This window comes from Balaenoptera borealis, assembly GCF_965194805.1.
Source record: "Balaenoptera borealis genome assembly, chromosome: 3".
Classification (NCBI taxonomy): Eukaryota; Metazoa; Chordata; class Mammalia; order Artiodactyla; family Balaenopteridae; genus Balaenoptera; species Balaenoptera borealis.
Genome location: NC_138866.1, coordinates 62352894 through 62371536, shown reverse-complemented (window position 1 = coordinate 62371536; position 18643 = coordinate 62352894). Strand labels below are relative to the sequence as shown.

Below are 18643 nucleotides of genomic sequence, written 5' to 3'. Positions count from 1 at the left end.
TTTTGTATATTTTACAATTTTTTCCTGTAATTGATATCTAGTCTCACAGCGTTGTGGTAACAAAAGATGCTTGATACGATTTCAATTTTCTTAAATTTACCAAGGCATGATTTGTGACCCAAGATGTGATCTATCTTGGAGAATGTTCCATGAGCACTTGAGAAGAAAGTGTATTCTGTTGTTTTTGGATGGAATGTCCTATAAATATCAATTAAGTCCATCTTGTGTAATGTGTCATTTAAAGCTTGTGTTTCCTTATTTATTTTCATTTTGGATGATCTGTCCATTGGTGAAAGTGGAGTGTTAAAGTCCCCTACTATGATTGTCAATTTCCCCTTTTATGGCTGTTAGTATTTGCCTTATGTATTGAGGTGCTCCTATGTTGGGTGCATAAATATTTACAATTGTTATATCTTCTTCTTGGATTGATCCCTAGATCATTATGTAGTGTCCTTCACTGTCTCTTGTAATAGTCTTCATTTTAAAGTCTATTTTGTCTGATATGAGAATTGCTACTCCAGCTTTTTTTTGATTTCCATTTGCATGGAATATCTTTGTCCATCCCCTCACTTTCAGTCTGTATGTGTCCCTAGATCTGAAGTGGGTCTCTTGTAGACAGCATATATACAGGTCTTGTTTTTGTATCCATTCAGCCAGTCTATGTCTTTTGGTTGGAGCATTTAACCCATTTACATTTAAGGTAATTATTGATATATATGTTCCTATTACCATTTTCTTAATTGTTTTGGGTTTTTTATTGTAGATCTTTTCCTTCTCTCATGTTTCCTGCCTAGAGAAGTTCCTTTAGCATTTGTTGTAAAGCTGGTTTGGTGGTGTTGAATTCTCTAAACTTTTGCTTATCTGTAAAGGTTTCAATTTCTCTGTTGAATCTGAATGAAATCCTTGCTGGGTAGAGTAATCTTGGTTGTAGGTTTTTCCCTTTCATCACTTTAAATATGTCCTGTCACTCCTTTCTGGCTTGCAGAGTTTCTGCTGAAAGTTCAGCTGTTAACCTTATGGGGGTTCCCTTGTATGTTATTTGTTGCTTTTCCCTTGCTGCTTTTAATATTTTTTCCTTGTATTTAATTTTTGATAGTTTGATTAATTTGTGTCTTGGCGTGTTTCTCCTTAGATTTATCCTGTACGGGACTCTCTGCACTTCCTGGACTTCATTGACTATTTCCTTCCCTATATTTGGGAAGTTTTCAACTATAATCTCTTCCAATATTTTCTCAGACACTTTCTTTTTCCTTTCCTCTTCTTGGACCCCTATAATTCGAATGTTGGTGTGTTTAATGTTGTCCCAGAGGTCTCTGAGACTGTCCTCAGTTCTTTTCATTCTTTTTTCTTTATTCTGCTCTGCAGTATTATTTCCACTATTTTATCTTCCAGGTCTCTTATCCGTTCTTCTGCCTCAGTTATTCTGCTATTGATTCCTTCTAGAGAATTTTTAATTTCATTTATTGTGTTGTTTATCATTGTTTGTTTGCTCTTTAGTTCTTCTAAGTCCCTGTTAAACGTTTCTTGTGTTTTCTCCACTCTTTTTCCAAGATTTTAGATATATTTATTATTATTATTCTTAATTCTTTTTCAGGTAGACTGCCTATTTCATCTTCATTTGTTTGGTGTGGTGGGTTTTTACCTTGTTCCTTCATCTGCTGCATATTGCTCTATCTTTTCATTTTGCTTAACTTACTTACTGTGTTTGGGGTCTCCTTTTCGCAGGCTGCAGGTTTGTACTTCCTGTTGTTTTTGGTGTCTGCCCCCAGTGGGCAAGGTTTGTTCAGTGGCTTGTGTAGGCTTCCTGGTGGAGGGGACTGCTGCCTGTGTTCTGGTGGGTGGGGCTGGATTTTGTCTTTCTGGTGGGCAGGGCTGTGTCCATTGGTGTGTTTTTGTGTGTGTGAACTTAGTATGATTTTAGGCAGCCTCTCTGCTAATGCGTGGGGTTGTGTTCCTGTCTTGCTAGTTGTTTGGCATGGGGCGTCCAGCACTGGAGCTTGCTGGCCGTTGGGTGGAACTGGGTCTTAGCATTGAGACACAGATCTCTGGGAGAGCTCTCGCCGACTGCTATTACATGAGGCCAGGAGGTCTCTGGTGGTCCAATGTCCTGAACTCAGCTCTCCCACCTCAGAGGCTCAGGCCTGACACCGGGCCGGAGCACCAAGACACTGTCAGTCACACAGCTGCCTTGAGTTATGTGTACTGTGTTTCGATGGTCTCAACACCACAGTGCTCTCTCAGGGCTGCCTACTTGAAGTAGCTCCCACTGTGGAAACTCCCTTCATAGAAGTTTAATGGAGCAATTTGTGTAATTGTTTAAAAATTTGCTCTCCCACTATCCTGTATCCCATCTTCTTGCAAAATACCCTGTACAAAATGCCCTCAGTAGTGCTTCCCTGGTGGTGCAGTGGTTAAGAATCCGCCTGCCAGTGCAGGGGACATGGGTTCGAGCCCTGGTCCGGGAAGATCCCACATGCCGCGGAGCAACTAAGCCCGTGTGCCACAAGTATTGAGCCTGTGTGCCACAACTACTGAAGCCTGTGCACCTAGAGCCTGTGCTCTGCAACAAGCACTGCAATGTGAAGCCCACGCACCACAATGAAGAGTAGCCCCCGCTCACCACAACTAGAGAAAGCTCGCATGCAGCAACGAAGACCCAATGCAGCCAAAAATAAATAAATAAATTTATTTAGGAAAAAAAAAAGCCCTCAATAAATATCTGTTGTATGGAAGAATGAGTGTCAGTTCCCCTCCCTTTCTCTTGCAAGGCACTCAGTAAATGTTTAGTAAATGGATGAAATAATTTTAGAAAATAAAAATTGTAACATATCATTAATAACAATTATATGGCTGGCATACCTGAGGAAAAAAGGAAACACTATTGCAAAACAAAGTGGTATTCATGTAATTTAGAGATAGCATGCCCAGCCCACTGCCTGATTTTCTCTATAAAAGTATAAGCTTTCCCCACTGGAGACATATTTATTTCGAAAAGAAAAACTCAGAAAATTCTCTTTGAAATATTGCTTGTGAAAACTAGAATTCAAACTTAAGTTTAAAATCATGAACATCTCAAGAAAAATAGGTCATCATCAATCTCCCAAATGTGAGTGTTACATTACTATTTATTATAAAGTCAGATTTATTCAAATTTAAGAGAGTTTTAAAAACTAATAGATTTTTAAAATAGACTTTATTTCTGTAGTTTAGTTTTAGGTTCACAGCGAGAGGAAGATGCAGAGATTTCCTATATGCTCTCTCCCCCCACACATGCACAGCCTCCCCCATTTAGCAACATTCCCCACAAGAGTGGTACCTTTGTTACAGTTGGTGAACCTATATTGACATATCATTTTCACCCAAAAACCATAGTTTACATTAGGGTTTGCTTTTGGTGATACCCATTTTATGGGTTTGGACAAATGTATAGTGACATGTGTCCACTATTATAGTATCATACAGAGTATTTTCATATCCCTAAATATCCTTTGTGCTCCACCTATTCATCCCTCCCTCTAACCCCTGGCAACCACTGATCTTTTTACTGAACAGACTTACTTTTTAAAACAATTTAAAATGTAGAGGAAAATTGGGCCAATAGTATGGAGAGTGCCCATTTGCCCAACTGCTGCAGTTTCCCCTGTTATTAACGTCTTATATTAGTATGGTATATTTATTACATTTAAAAAACCAGTAATGATATGTTATTATTAATTAAATTCTATAGTTTTATTTTTATCTAATGTCCTTTTTCTGTTCCATGATCTTATCCAGGATACCTTATTACATTTAGTTATTATTTCTCCTTAGGCTCCCTTTGGCTGTGATAATTTCTCATATTTTCCTTGGTTTTGATGACCTTAAGAGTTTTGAGGAATACTGGTCAGGTTTATTGAAGGATGCCCTTCTACTGAAATTTGTCAGATGTTTTTCTCATGATTAGAGTAAGGTTTTGGGTTTGGGGGAGGAAGATCACAGAGGTAAAGTACCATTTTCATCACATCATATCAATGGTACATGCTATCATCCTGACCTCCACTGTTGATGTTGACCTAGATCACCTGACCGAAGTATTGTCAGGTTTCTTTAATGTAAAGTGTTTTGTTTTGTTTTTGGCTTTTCCATACCATACTCTTTGGAGGGAAATCACTGTGTGCAGTCATTATTAGCTGATTACATTTTATTATAAAAGCTGTACATTTACTTCCAGTACTTTAGACATGGTATCTGTTTTAGTTTCATTACTTGTGAATGAGAAGGTTGAAATTCCAACTGTGTTGCAATAGTAACAGAAGAATGCTTACCAATTGAATCCTAATGAGACATGAATGGCAAGGAAATGAAGTTAGCAGTTAGAAAATTAAGAACCAAAAGAAGTGATCAAGAGAGAGACCAGCAGTTCTCAAAGCTCTTTGTCTCAGGATCAAAATTATTGAGGACCCCCAAAGAGCTTTTGCTAATTTATTACATTATTAAAAATTAAATCTGAGGAAACTACAAAATCCGGATGAAAGAAATCAGCTATATAAATAAGTGGAGAGATATTTCATGTTCATGGAATGGAGCATTCAATTTTTTAAAGATGTCAATTCTTCCCAACTTGATCTATAGAATGAACACAATACAAATCAAAATTCCAGGAAGCTATTTTGTAGGTATCAACACACTGATTCTAAAATTTATGTGGAGGGACTTCCCTGGTGGTCGAGTGGTTAAGATTCTGAGCTTCCATTGCAGGGGGCATGGGTTCAATTCCTGGTCGGGGAACTAAGATCCCACATGCCGTGCAGTGTGGCCAGATAAATAAATAATAAAAAAATTAAAGTTTATGTGGAAAGGCAAAAGATCCAGAATAGACAACACCACTGAAAAAGAATAAAGTTGCTACAACCTGATTTCAAAACTCACTATACAACTATAGTAATCAAGAGAGTGTGGTACTGGTGAAAGAATAGACACAGCAATCAATGGAACAGAATACGGAGCCCAGAAATAGACCACACAAATATAGTCAACTGGCATTTGACAAAGGAGCAAAGTCAATTCAATGGAGAAAAAATAATCTTTTCAACAAATGTGCTGAAACAAGTGACATCCACATGCAGAAAAATAAGCCTAGACACAGACCTTACACCTTTCACAAAAGTTAACTCAAAACGGAGGATACATAAAAGTAAAGTGCAAAACTGTAAAACTACTAAAAGAAAACAGAAAATCTAGGTGAGCTTTCATTTGGCGATGAGTTTTTAGGTATAGCACCAAAAGCATAACTCATGACAGAAAAAAATTGATGTTAGATTTTATTAAAATTAAAGTTTCTGCTGTGGGAAAGACACGGTTAAGAGAATCGCAAGATAAGCCATAGACTTACAGAAAATCTTTGCAAAACACATATCTGAAAAAGGACTTGTTTAAAACATGTTGGGTTGGCCAAAATTATCGTTTGTTTTTTTCTGCAAGATGGCTCTAGTAGCACTTCGTTGTCTTTAACTTCATTCGAAACAATTTTGTTAGATTGTATTGTGATAGCTGTCATATCAGTGTGCATTTTAAAAAAACTTATCAAAATTGGTGAATTTTTGTGTAGTCATTATAATATTGAAGATGGAAGAAAAAAACAACATTTCTGGCATATTATGCCTTTTGAGAAAGGTAAAAAAGCAACTGAAACACAAAAAAGATTTGTTCAGTGTATGGATAAGGTGCTGTGACTGATCGAACGTGTCAAAAGTGGTTTGTGAAGTTTCATGCTGGAGATTTCTCGCTGGATGATGCTCCAGGGTCGGTTAGAACAGTTGAAGTTGACAGTGATCAAACTGAGACATTAACTGAGAACAATCAATGTTATACCATGCAGGAGATAGCCGTTATACCCAAAATATCCAAATCAAGCGTGGAAAATCATTTGCACCAGCTTGGTTATGTTCATCACTTTGATGTTTGGGTCCCACATAAATTAAGCAAGAAAAACCTTCTTGACCGTATTTCCACATGCAATTCTCTACTGAAACATAACGAAAGCGTTCCGTTTTTAAAACAAAATGTGACGGGTGATGAAAAGTGGATACGGTACAATAATGTGGGACGGAAGAGATCGTGGGGCAAGCGAAATGAACCACCACCAACCACGCCAAAGGCCGGTCTTCATCCATAGAAGGTGATGTTGTGTATATTGGGATTGGAAGGGAGTTCTCTATTATGAGCTCCTTCCGGAAAACCAAACGATTAATTCCAACAAGTACTGCTCCCAATTAGACCAACTGAAAGCAGCCCTTGACGAAAATCCTCCAGAATTAGTCAACAAAAAATGCATAATCTTCCATCAGGATAATGCAAGACCACATGTTTCTTTGATGACCAGGCAAAAACTGTTAGAGCTTGGCTGGGAAGTTCTGATTCATCTGCTGTATCAGTTCTTTGCTCAAAAAGATAAAAAGTTTTGGGAAGATGGAATTATGAAGTTGCCTGAAAAATGGCAGAAGGTAGTGGAACAAAAGGGTGAATACGTTGTTCAATAAAGTTCTTGGTGAAAATGAAAAATGTGTCTTTTGACACATTTGACATGAAGGAAACTTTTGGCCAACCCAATACAGAGAACTCTCAAGAAAACAAGTGACCCAATTAAAAAATGGGCAAAAGACTGGAGAGACACCTTACCAAAGAAGATATACAGATGGCAAATAAGCATATGAAAAGATCCTCAATATCATTTATCATTAGGGAATTACAAATTAAAACAACAGTAAGATACTATTGCACACATATTAGAATGACCAAAAATTCAAAACAAATGCTGCATCAAATGCTGGTGGGAATGCAGAGCACAGGAACTCTTATTCATTGCTGGTGGGACTATAAAACGGTACAGCCTGTTTTGGAAGACAGATTGGCAGTTTCTTATAAAGTTAAACATATTCTTACAATATGATCCAGCAATTACACTCCAAGATATTTACCCAATTGGTTTGAAAATATGACCTCACCAAAATTTGCACACAAATATTTGTATTATCTTTATTCATAACTCCAAAAATTGGAAGAACCAAGATGTCCTTTAATAGGTGAGTGAATAAAAAAACTGTGTTACACCCATACAATGGGATACTATTCATCAACGAAAAAAAATCAAGCCATGAAAACACAGGAATGAATCTTAAGTGCTTATTACTAAGTGAAAGAAGCCAGTCTGAAAAGGCCACATACTTTATGATTTTAATTATATGACATTCTAGAAAAGGCAATATTATAGCAACAGAAAAAATCAGTGGTTGCCAGAGGCTTGGAGAAGAGGAAAGAGGGGTGAATAGGTCAAGCACTGGGGATTTTTTAGGGTGGTGAAATAATCCTATATGATATTGTAATTGTGGATACTTGACTCTATGCATTTATCAGTACTCATAGAACCTTATAGAACATAGAATGAACTGTAATATATACAAATTTAAAAAATCAGTTAGAAGGTCAGAGGATCCCAGGTAGGAACACAGAATGTGACAAAGTAACCGTATTACAATGTATGCAACAGTTTCACTGAAGAAGGTAGGGAAAACATACTCATTTGAAAATGAGAGGAATCTGTAAGACTGAAGACTAAAGAAAATGTACGTAAACACTGTACTCTAGTTGATTAAGTCTTTTTCCCATGGGGGTATGGCTTAAGAGTTTTGATACTGGTATACATGTATACTGGAATTAAATAATTATGTAAGTGGATGGCCGATGGTGGGACCCAAGCTGCTTCTTGTTGGAGTGGGAATTTTTCAGATAAGCCCAGGGAGGGTAGAATCATCCATGTGGTAGTGGATTTGAGTTGGAGACATCATTAGGAACTCATGTTTAGCTTAATATAGATACAGATAGTTACATATAGAAATATTTATAGACAGGAATATAGATGGATTAGTAAACACATTTATATTTCCTTGCTCATCAGCTGAGAGGGCTTAGAAGCAATGACACCCTAGTAGCAGCAAGCACACCTAACACCCAGATGTTGGTTTTTTAATACCATTTTCCAATTAAAAAAAAAAAAAAAAGAAACAAGGCTCTTTGGAATACTGTCTGGTTCTAGGCCTGGAGCTGATTCTAGGTCTCATATACAAGATGAGCCTGGAACATTTTGTAGTGACAGAAATAAGGAAATGCTACACACACACACATATACACACACACGCACAGATTATAGGAGTACATCAACTGAAAGAGCACCAAATGGTCAAAGTTGAGACAATGTGAACAACAAAATAAATAAAGGAGTATTAGATTATAATACAAAATATAAAATAAACATCCATGAGTCCATACTGATATAAATAATGACTGAATAAAAAATAAATGAGGGAGAAGAGACAAATCTCCCATGCAAAAAGAATTCCAAAGAATTTATGTAGATACCCAAGGAGACGGAGAATAACTCCCCACTTCTTAGGTGTGGTCTGCACTTAACGAGTTTCTTCCAAAGAGTACAGTATGGAAGGGGCAGGGGGAGTAACTTTACAGTGGAGAAAGGGTTTTTTTTTTTTTAAACTCTATTGCACTCTTATTCATTTATTTATTTATTTGGCTGCTCAGGGTCTTAGTTGTGGCACGCGGGATCTTCATTGTGGCATGCGGGATCTTTTTTCTTTTTTTTAGTCGCGGCATGCGGGATCTAGTTCCTGGACCAGGGATCAAACCCGGGCCCCCTGCATCGGGAGTGCGGAGTCTTAACCGCTGGACCACCAGGGAAGTCCCAAAAAGGGGAATATTTTAATATTTTTTCTCAGATAATTGTGGTCACTATGCTAAAACTAACCTAAACTAAAACTCAACGATTGGTACTTTCTTAAAGATTAGTTGTAATGTGGATTATGAAAGCATATCGGTAAAATTTTTGTATTCTTTACATTAAAATCTTGCACTTTAAATGGATCTTTTACCCATGCATAATTTTGTAACATTATACATTTGCCATTTGGAAAATAATTGTTCACTGATATACAGATATTCCAAATGTTAATACATTTCATTAAACAATATAAGTATTTTAAAAAGCATATACATCAGAAAATCCTTTAAGTATTAAAAAGTTGTCATGACACTATGGTGAATAAAAGTTTTCCAAATTCGTAATTATCATTTGGAAGCTTGAGTTTTATCTTTGGTAACAAATACTGTCACTTGTTTTACTAAAAGTGACAGGCTTACTTTGTTTATTTGATTTTTTGTGAAAATATTTGCCAAATAACCAAGTCTGAATAACTATAGTTTGTCAGCTCTTTCAAGTAAAAATGCCATTCCTTGAATCAAGTTGCTAGGTTAGCTCACAACTCAATTGCACAAGTGCTTTTCCTGAAGACCACCATTGTACTTCAGTATGTAGGTTTTGCCACAGAAGATATTAAAAAGATGTACTCAGTGCTTGGGATCTCATAAAGAGTAATTTTTCCTGCCTCATCAAGGACATTCGTAAGTGAAACTAGCAATGAAGAATACAATGAATATTAGTATGGTTTGGTACCACTGCCTTCATGCTATTGTGCCAACCATTTTACCTATCATTGCTTTTGCATCATCGGTTCCAATGTCGATACATTTTGTAATTTCTTTCCGTTTAATTTCACAGATTATGACTGAATTTTTAGAGAAAACAGGTAACATTCACACACAAGTCAAGAAGCATTAGAAGAACTAAGAATGTAATACACAATGCGATAAATATAATTAACACTGCTGTATGTTATGTGTGAAAGTTGAGTGTAAATTCTAAAGAGTTCTCATCGCAAGGAAAAATATATTTTTCTATTTCTTTAATTTTATACCTATATGAGATGATGGATGTTCCCTAAACTTATTGTGATCATCACTTCTTGTAAATCAAATCATTATGATGTATACCTTAAACATTTGCAGTGCTGTCAAGTATATCTCAATGAAACTGGAAGAAAAAAAAGAAGCACTGGAAGAAATTTTATGATTGGTTAAGGACAGAGAGCGCTGAAAATAATATACAGTGAGTATAGAACTTCTTGAGTGAAATATATTTTTCATGAGATTTGTTGACGCAAAGGCTGCTGACATTATTTATTAGCATAAGGAAATAAATCAAATTCAAAGAGAAGGGAGTTAAGTAAACTATGTTGTATATCCTCTTTCTCATGACCCATATTTAATCCATTATTAAGTTTTGTTGATTTTTATCTCCCACTATCTCAAATTTGTCCATTTCTTTTCTCCATACAGCCTCTACTCCTGTCCAAGCCACCATTATCTTACCTCAACATCTGATTGACTTATTCCTTTCCCTTGTTCCTATCCAGTCCATTTTCCAATAACCAGTGATTTGATCTTAAATTAATGTAATCTTACCACTAGTCTAATCTTTTTTTTCTAAAGATCTGATCTTAAATTAATGTAATCTTACCACTAGTCTAATCGTATAATCCTGTCCTATAAACTTCCTAAGGGCAACCCACTGCATTTAGGATCAAAAAATAAATAAAAATCATATATCCTTACTGTAATCTACCAGGCCCTGTGAGATGTGGCCTTTCCCTAACTTACCAACCTCACCTTGTACCCCTTTCACCCTTAAATGCTGACTGTCCGTAGTGATCTCTTAATTCCTCAAACATGAACATGAGAAAGCTCTTTTCTACATCAGGACTTTTACATATGCCGTTCCTCAGTTTATAATATTCCCCCTTCCCTTCCTTCTAGATGGGCTAATTCCAACCTATCTCTCAGGTATTAGCTGAAATATTACTACTTTGGAGAGGTCTTACCTGACACCCACTCCCACAGGTCTCTGTGTTATACTCTCATAACACCAGCAGAGAGCATACCTTAATTTGTATAGTTAACTTTTTAGTATTTATCTCTTTACTTTTCTCTAAGCTCTGTGCAAGCAGAGGCTGTATCTGTTTTGTTCATCGATGAATCTCTTGAAACCACAGTACGTGACATATATACATTCAATAAATATTATAGTTAATATAGAAGTGAATATGAGAGGGGACTTTTGACAAGAATAGATAAGAAATTATGACGGGAGATTTAAAAATATTTCATTCACTGCTTCCATTTAAAAAACACACACATTTTAAAGAAAACAAAATTAACTGTCTGTTGTAGTCAGAACTCTTTCAACCGAAAAGTAACGAATAACCAATCAAAACCGCTTCAATAAGAAGAGGAATTCAGGGACTTCCCTGGAGGTCCAGTGGTTAAGACTCCACAAAGAAAAGGAATTCATTGGTTCATGTAACTGAAAGTCTAAGGATTAACATTGAACACACGTGGATGCAGGTGCTTAAATAATGTCATCAGGAATCTTCTATTTTAGCTTTGCTTTTCCTTTCTGTTGGTTCCCATGCCTGCCTCCCTGTTTCCCCCAGTCATATATGGAGGGAGAAATGGCCCTAGTAAAGCTAGGCTCATAGGCTTAATAGAACTTTTAATTTCAAAAGATGGAAACTTCTTCCTGATAGAGACAATAAAAGTTCTGGCAATGCCCATCATGGCCTAGGTTGGTCCACATGTCCATCCCTGAACCAGGAGAACATAATATTCTGATTGGTCACCTGAACCATATGGGATGAATGGAGCAGAGGGGGCTCTCGAAGGGAAAATCAAGGAACTTTTGCTTCAAAAAGGGGTTAGATACTGAGGAGGCTAAAAGATACCCACTTTAACTATACAGAAAAATTATCTGAAGAGGAAAAATACACATTAAAAATAAAACTGCATATAAAATACTTGCCCTTGAGAAAAATCTTAAGAGAAAAGGAAAATTTCTCTACTAAAAAAAAAAAATCAGATATTGACTACAGAAAAGCACATGATAATTTGAGCTATGAGATGGTGGAATAATAATAATAATAATAATATAAATATGCTAATAGGAATGTTATCAAATTTATAGTTGAAATAATCCAAGAACTAATTTCTGCAAATAGACAATTAATACAAGGTTGGGCCCTGTACCAGTCAACAGGCTATTTCAAGCACCTTTAGATGGTTTCATTCTTAAGCAATTGAAATCATGGTCTCATATCATTGATAATAAATTGGTCTCATTTAGTTGTCAATGTAGATCTCTAAAGACCTAGATTTAGTTTGAATGATTAAAATGTTTACGCTGATTTGAATATTAGCCATTAGTCGCTGCCTCTGGTCTCCTGCGTTTGTTTTTCAAGTTACCAGCATCTGGCCTGGGTCAATCAGCAGCAAGGTTTGTGGATGTATAGCTGATGTCTCAGCTCCACCACGTGGTAGTGGTTGGAATTAAGTTTGCTTCCCTTTAGGGGTAGGATCTGCTGATTAAAAACAAGCAAGCGCAAGGAATATAATGAGTATAAATCAGAGTAAAAAAATGGGCGTATAGCTTCCTTCCTATATCTACTTTATTCCAGACAAAGAGGAAATTGAAAATTATATACACAGAAATTTTAATCTTTTCTTCCTGTTCCTTAGGATATACTCCCTGGATTCACATGCCCCACTTTGGAGACCACTGACCTAGAGAAATCCTCACACACATGCCCCAAAAGATAAATACAAGAATATTCATTGAGGCAACTGCTTTTAATAATGAAAAAATTGGAAGCAACCTAACTGTCCATTAACAGGTAAGTGAGTAAAGTTTTTAATATTCATTCAATGGAATATATGTACTCAAGGAACTACCTTAGAGCAGGTTAAAATAACTGGATTAGAGCTACCTGTATCATAATAGATACATCTCAAAAACATTGCTGAGGGACTGGTGGTCCAGTGGTTAAGACTCCGCGCTCCCAACGCAGGGGACCTGGATTCGACCCCTGGTCAGGGAACTAGATCCTGCATGCCGCAACTAAAGATCCCGTGTGCTGCAACTAAGACCCAGTGCAGCCAAATAAATAAATAAATACATATTAAAAAACTGTTGAGGAAAAAGGAAGTTGTAGCGTGATATGTAGTGTATGAGACCACTTTAAAACATGTTACACAATCCTTTCTATTATTTATGGATGCATAATATACAAAAATGGTACGTACACATGCATGGCAATCAAAAACACTGAAGTCAGAATAATGGTTACTCTGGAGAGGGAAGGAGAAAACTGGGACTGAAGAGGGGTCTGGAGCAAATGTGGTAAAATTCTAAGATTTGACAAAGCTTAGAGAGCAATACTGTGTTATATATATATAATATTCTGAATACCTTTCTATGTGTTTAAATTATCATGTAATATTAAAATATTTAATAAGACAGATTGAAAAAATGTTACCCCAAAGAAGGTATGGGAGGAAAACTAGAAAGAAAAAGCCAGAATTATTTTATCTCTACTCTGTACCAGAGCAAACCGAGTAGGAAATGGAGTGGTATAGGATTATTTACATGAATACTAAAATGACCAAGGATTATGATAGGCATACCGTGGGAGAGAATGAACCAAGAGCTAAAATCTTCAAAAAATGAGGGGGAGTGAGTCTGGGAGGTATGTACATGACAGCCACAAGTAGAGATACTATGTGGTATATGCTGATGACAAACTGGGGGTTTTTGGGGGGGGAATGATCGTCTAGAAGGAACAAGGGGGACATGGAGCATACCTACTCCATGACAAGGCTCAGTGGGAGTAGGGGTGCAAAGGAAGCAGAGTCCTAGGGGAGAGCCATGTTCCCTTTAGAACAAGAAAGTTAAGGGAACATTTCAGAGAAGAAGGTGATGATATAGTAGATTTTGCTGATGACCGTCCATGAGTTTTAGAAGGCTTTCGATAAATGAGTGCGTTATGAATGGATTAATGAAAAGTGAGATTTAAAATGTATCTAATGATTGTGTAAGCCCTACATGAAATGTAAAGTGCTACATAAATGGAAGGCATCATTCCTATCTATTAATATGCCTCAATTGAGGAAACTTCATTCTGTGTTCATGGTTTTCTTCACATTAATTTGTACTTTCTAAATTGACAATATTCTTTTCCAGCCTTATTCATTTATTTCCCCTTATGGTTCCTCTTACACTCCCTAGGCATCTTTTCTAAAATCTGTTTGGGGAAAGGAGAGAGAAATTATCCTTTTAAGCAAAACACCATCATGCAACTCTAATTGTATAATCTTCCATTATTTTGTCTGCCTTAAACATAAATATAATGATGACAGGAATTTTAGAGCTGGAAGATAACTTATTTTATTTATTTATTTATTTATTTATTTATTTATTTATGGCTGCATTGGGTCTTTGTTGCTGCACGCGGGCTTTCTTTAGTTGAGGCGAGCGGGGGTTACTCTTTGTTGCGGTGTGCGGGCTTCTCATTGTGGTGGCTTCTCTTGTTGTGGAGCACGGGCTCTAGGCGCGCCGTCTTCAGTAGTTGTGGCGCGTGGGCTCAGTAGTTGTGGCACACAGGCTTAGTTGCTCCACGGCATGTGGGATCTTCCAGGACCAAGGCTAGAACCTGTGTCCCCTGCATTGGCAGGCGGATTCTTAACCACTGCGCCACCAGGGAAACCCCGGAAGAGAACTTAAAGATAATGTTAATACGAACTTCTCATTTTACAACTGACCAGAGATTGTGTGATTTGCCAAATTGAATTGTCTGATTACTAGCAGAACCAGGGCTAGAATCTATGCCTCCTCTCCAACTTCCTCCTGTTTTTCTTTAAACAGCAGAAACAGAGAAAGCACCTGTTACAGGGGCACTGTATACTGGTAGTTGAGTGCAGGCTCTGATGTCAGACTACTCAAATTCAAATCTTAAATCTGCTATTTATTAGCTGTGTGGCCTTGGCCAAGTAACCTAACTGCTCTGAGCTTCAGTTTCCACATCTACAAAATGGAAGGCATAATTATATCTACTTCATAGAGTTGTTACAAGGATTAAATGAATTAATGTACTTAAAGCATGTAACAGTGCTTGGCACATAAAGTGACCAGAAATCTAAGCGACTGTTACTATTTAGCACATACTCTGCTAGCTGCTGATATAACAGAGATTAACAGAGGCCAGGGATTTTACCCACAGCTGTTTTTGTTTGGTCTGGAGTTTAATAAACCAAACCAAACCAAAACAACAGCAAAAAAAACAAAAATGCACTTGAGATAATGTTTACAAATCTGGTTATTTCACAGAGATCTAAATTTCCAGTTTCTCTTGAAAACTGGAAGGTCTGACATCTAGGCCAGAATTCTGATGTAGCAACGATTGGCTGGAGCTAAAAGCAGCTGCCCCGCTTTAGTCCACACCACTCACATAATGTACGTGCATGTACTCACATGCTTGCCTCTGAAATTGCATCCCAGACTAAGACAGTCCCTGTTTTCAAGGAATTCACAATCCAATAGGTGAGATGCATCTGCTAAACAATTCACAATACAGTGTGACAGAAACAAGTACAAAGTTGCAAAGTAGAAAGTATAGTAGCAGCCTGAAGGAACAGGAGTGTGTACTGAATGGTGGAGGTGCTGCTGGTGATGAATGTTGTCAAGAAAGTGGCTTTGAAAAAAAGGAGTGGAAGAGGGTTGCAGAGAGAATAGGATATGCAAAAACACTGAAATGGGAAACAATTTGTGTGTTTATCAATTGAGGAGTGCAGTTTTGGAGACTACAGTAAGAAGAGTAAGCTGACAAGTAGGCTGATACTAGATAATAAAAGCCCCATAATTTGGATTTAAGCCAAGAGATGGATAGCCCTTGAAATGTTTTCTGTCATTAAATTCCAAATCTAACTTTAATGCATTTATGCTTGGATACTCTTACCATTCTCTGTCAAATGTCTTTGGGCCTTGTGTTTGAGAAATGCTGTACAACCCACAATATTCTATGAAATCTCTTTCAATAGCAAATTGCCACTTCAGGAAGAAGCCCTGTCTTTATAATTGATAAAATACCGTTTTTAGGTTTGTCTGCAAGTAAAGTTTCCTCATCTGTAAAATGGGTATAATAATAGCACCTACCTCAGGGCTATTAAATTGAGAATTTAACTTAATATAACTCATTTAAAGAACTTACCAGGGTACCTGATATAGAGTAAAAGTGGTCAATTAGTATGTTATTATATTTAATGAGTTTTCCTTGTCTACCATCCCTACCATTGAGAAAATATAACATTTCATTAAGTCAAATATGTATTTTTCTTTGAAAACTGAAGTTAAGATTGGTCGCATTTTCAGGCTGCAAATGGTAAAAAATAATGCAAAAACATACTAGAGAAAAGTGCCAAGATAAAACTTCCTTTCCTTCCATATTATGGATTGCAAAAGTTACAAGAACAATTTAAAGACTTTTGTGCAACATAGAAAGTGCAAGTTGCCTGCAGAAATTAATTAAATAATAGTTTATTAGTGGTAATAAAAGTGCTTAGGTAAAGAGACATTTCTCCAGTTCCCGTATCCTCAAAGAGGAGGAAAAAACCTCAGGCAAAAGACCTTTTCGTCTGACAGAAACATCTTGGATGGCCTGGGAGCTAGACAATTACTTGGCGGGAAAAGAATAAATACAGACCAAATTCTCACAATCTGTTTCTGTTTAGTTTATAAACTGCGATCGACTCTGGCAGCTTTCGTGCCTTGTGGGACTTGAAGTCCAGAGGGGAGAAGTGATCAGGACTGTTGAAGCTTGGAAGCCGGCGGCCCCTGCAGGTCTGAGCAGTAAGGACTACAACTCCCGACATATACCGCGAGGCCGCGCCGTAATTACCGGCAACCAACCGGATCCGAGCAGGACAAGCCCCAGCCCCAGGCTCGGAGGACTGCCTCCACCAATGGCAGAGCTCCCACCGCAAAGCCTGTGGGTTAGGTTGTGAGGCTCCGGCGGGGGCGGGGAGGAGCCGAGGGGGTTCAGAAAAAGCTCGGCCGCCGGGTGGGTCGGGGCGTTCGGCGCGCCCTTCACTGAAGCGGCGGTGGCCGGGCTGGGCGCCGGGAGTGGGAAGCGACGGCGCGGCTGGAAAATGCCAGTCCATTCCCGAGGGGATAAGAAGGAGACGAACCATCACGATGAGATGGAGGTGGACTACGCCGAAAACGAGGGGAGCAGCTCCGAGGACGAGGACACCGAGAGCTCGTCGGTCTCCGAGGATGGAGATAGCTCAGGTACGCGACCCAGCGGGCTGGGACCCCGAGTCCTCGCGCCAGGCTAGCGACAGGCCGCTCTCCACACGCCGGGCAGCTGCGTCCTGCTGGGAGAGCGGGGAGGGGAGAGAGGGAAGGGGCGGAGACTGGCTCCCAGCTCTTCGTGGCACCCGGACTGTTCGCTGGGCGCTGCCCGGCTCCTGGCGGGTCCCGGTTGGCGGGGCGGGGCGGGGCAAGGCGCGGGCCTGGACTCGCCCAGCTCCCGTACGCTGCGCGGTCCTGCTCGCGGTCCGCCCCGCCCTTGGGACCTCCGGGTAGTGCCCGGGGCTATCCGGAGCGAGGAATGTGCCGCATCTTGTCTGGGAGACCCTGCAAATGCCTCCTCTCCTCAGACCACCGACTTCTTATTTTGCACCTTTGCAACCGTTACTTGTCAACGTGGGTGGGTTGTCGGAGCCGAGGGTAGATTTGTATTGGCTCTTGGCTGGTTTAGAATTTATTAATCTCAGCTTACAAGTCAGCGTGTCAGTCAGCACTTGATATTAGTGCTCTTTCGAGGGGCTGACGTGGGAGCTGGACCGTTTACAGCATCTCTCTGCACTTGTCAAGACTAAGAAGAGCCTAACATCAGGGGTGGTTGGGGACCTTCATATGCTTATAAATTGGCTGATTTTTGGCAACTTTGAAATTCTCCAAATCCTTTCTTTCCTGCAATCTTTTCTTACTTTGGGCTATTTTAGGTTTGTTTTTTGTTTTTTCGGATTTTTGGGGGGGGGAGGTGGGGTGAGGTAGAGGAGGGCAGGTTAACACCACAAGTGAATTTTTGCAAACTTTTAGTAATGGTTATTTTGAAAAAAATGGAATTTGTGATTACCTGGATTCTTTTCCTTTTATCCATATGATGAAGATGAGACTTATTTCTTTGTCTTGTCTTGATTTTGGCCATGTGAAGCAAGGATTGATGACAGGTTGATGACAGTCTGTCAGCACCCTGACACCCTCTTTTCAGGTTTCCCTTTCAAAGGAAACCTCCATGGAAGTATGTAATTTCAGTCAATAAATCAACCACCCCAAAATAATTATTTCTGAGTGACTTCCTTGTGCAGTACTGGGTTCTACTCATTGTGAGCTATAAATAGTTATAATCTAACTGCAATTAAAGAGCTGTCATAGGTCACCACTTGATTAAATTGCCAAACAAATGCTTAACTATAAACAATACTGTAGGAATTGAGCAGAGGAAACCTTTTCAGTATAGGGTGGTCAGCAAAGGCTAGATGAAGAAGGTGGGGTTAACTAAATTACCTCGAAGAATGGGTAGAATTTGGATTGGAGTGGTAATGTTCGGGTGTTTGTATAGAACAGCGGTCCCCAACCTTTTTGGAACCAGGGACTAGTTTCGTGGAAGATAATTTTTCCACGGACCGGGGAGTGGGGGATGGTTTAGGGATGATTCAAGCGCATTACATTTATTGTGCACTTTATTTCTATTATTATTACATTGTAATATATAATGAAATAATTATGCAACTCACCATAATGCAGAGTCACTGGGAGCCCTGAGCTTGTTTTCCTGCAACTAGATGGTCCCATCTGGGGGTGATGGGA

At 38.6% G+C, this 18643-nt stretch overlaps 1 protein-coding gene across 2 annotated transcripts in view; it reads left to right on the top strand.

Moving 5' to 3' along the window:
• Positions 1–6569: 6569 nt before the first annotated feature.
• BRMS1L (BRMS1 like transcriptional repressor) overlaps positions 6570–18643 on the top strand; it is a 49230-nt gene continuing 37156 nt past the window's right edge. Inside the window, exon 1 of one of the 2 annotated variants that reach the window (XM_082384180.1) lies at positions 6570–17056. In XM_082384180.1, coding sequence (XP_082240306.1) covers positions 16915–17056 — 142 coding nt within the window. In that variant the 5' untranslated portion in view covers positions 6570–16914. The remainder of the gene's footprint in view (positions 17057–18643) is intronic. The other variant, XM_082384181.1, reaches the window with a different exon arrangement.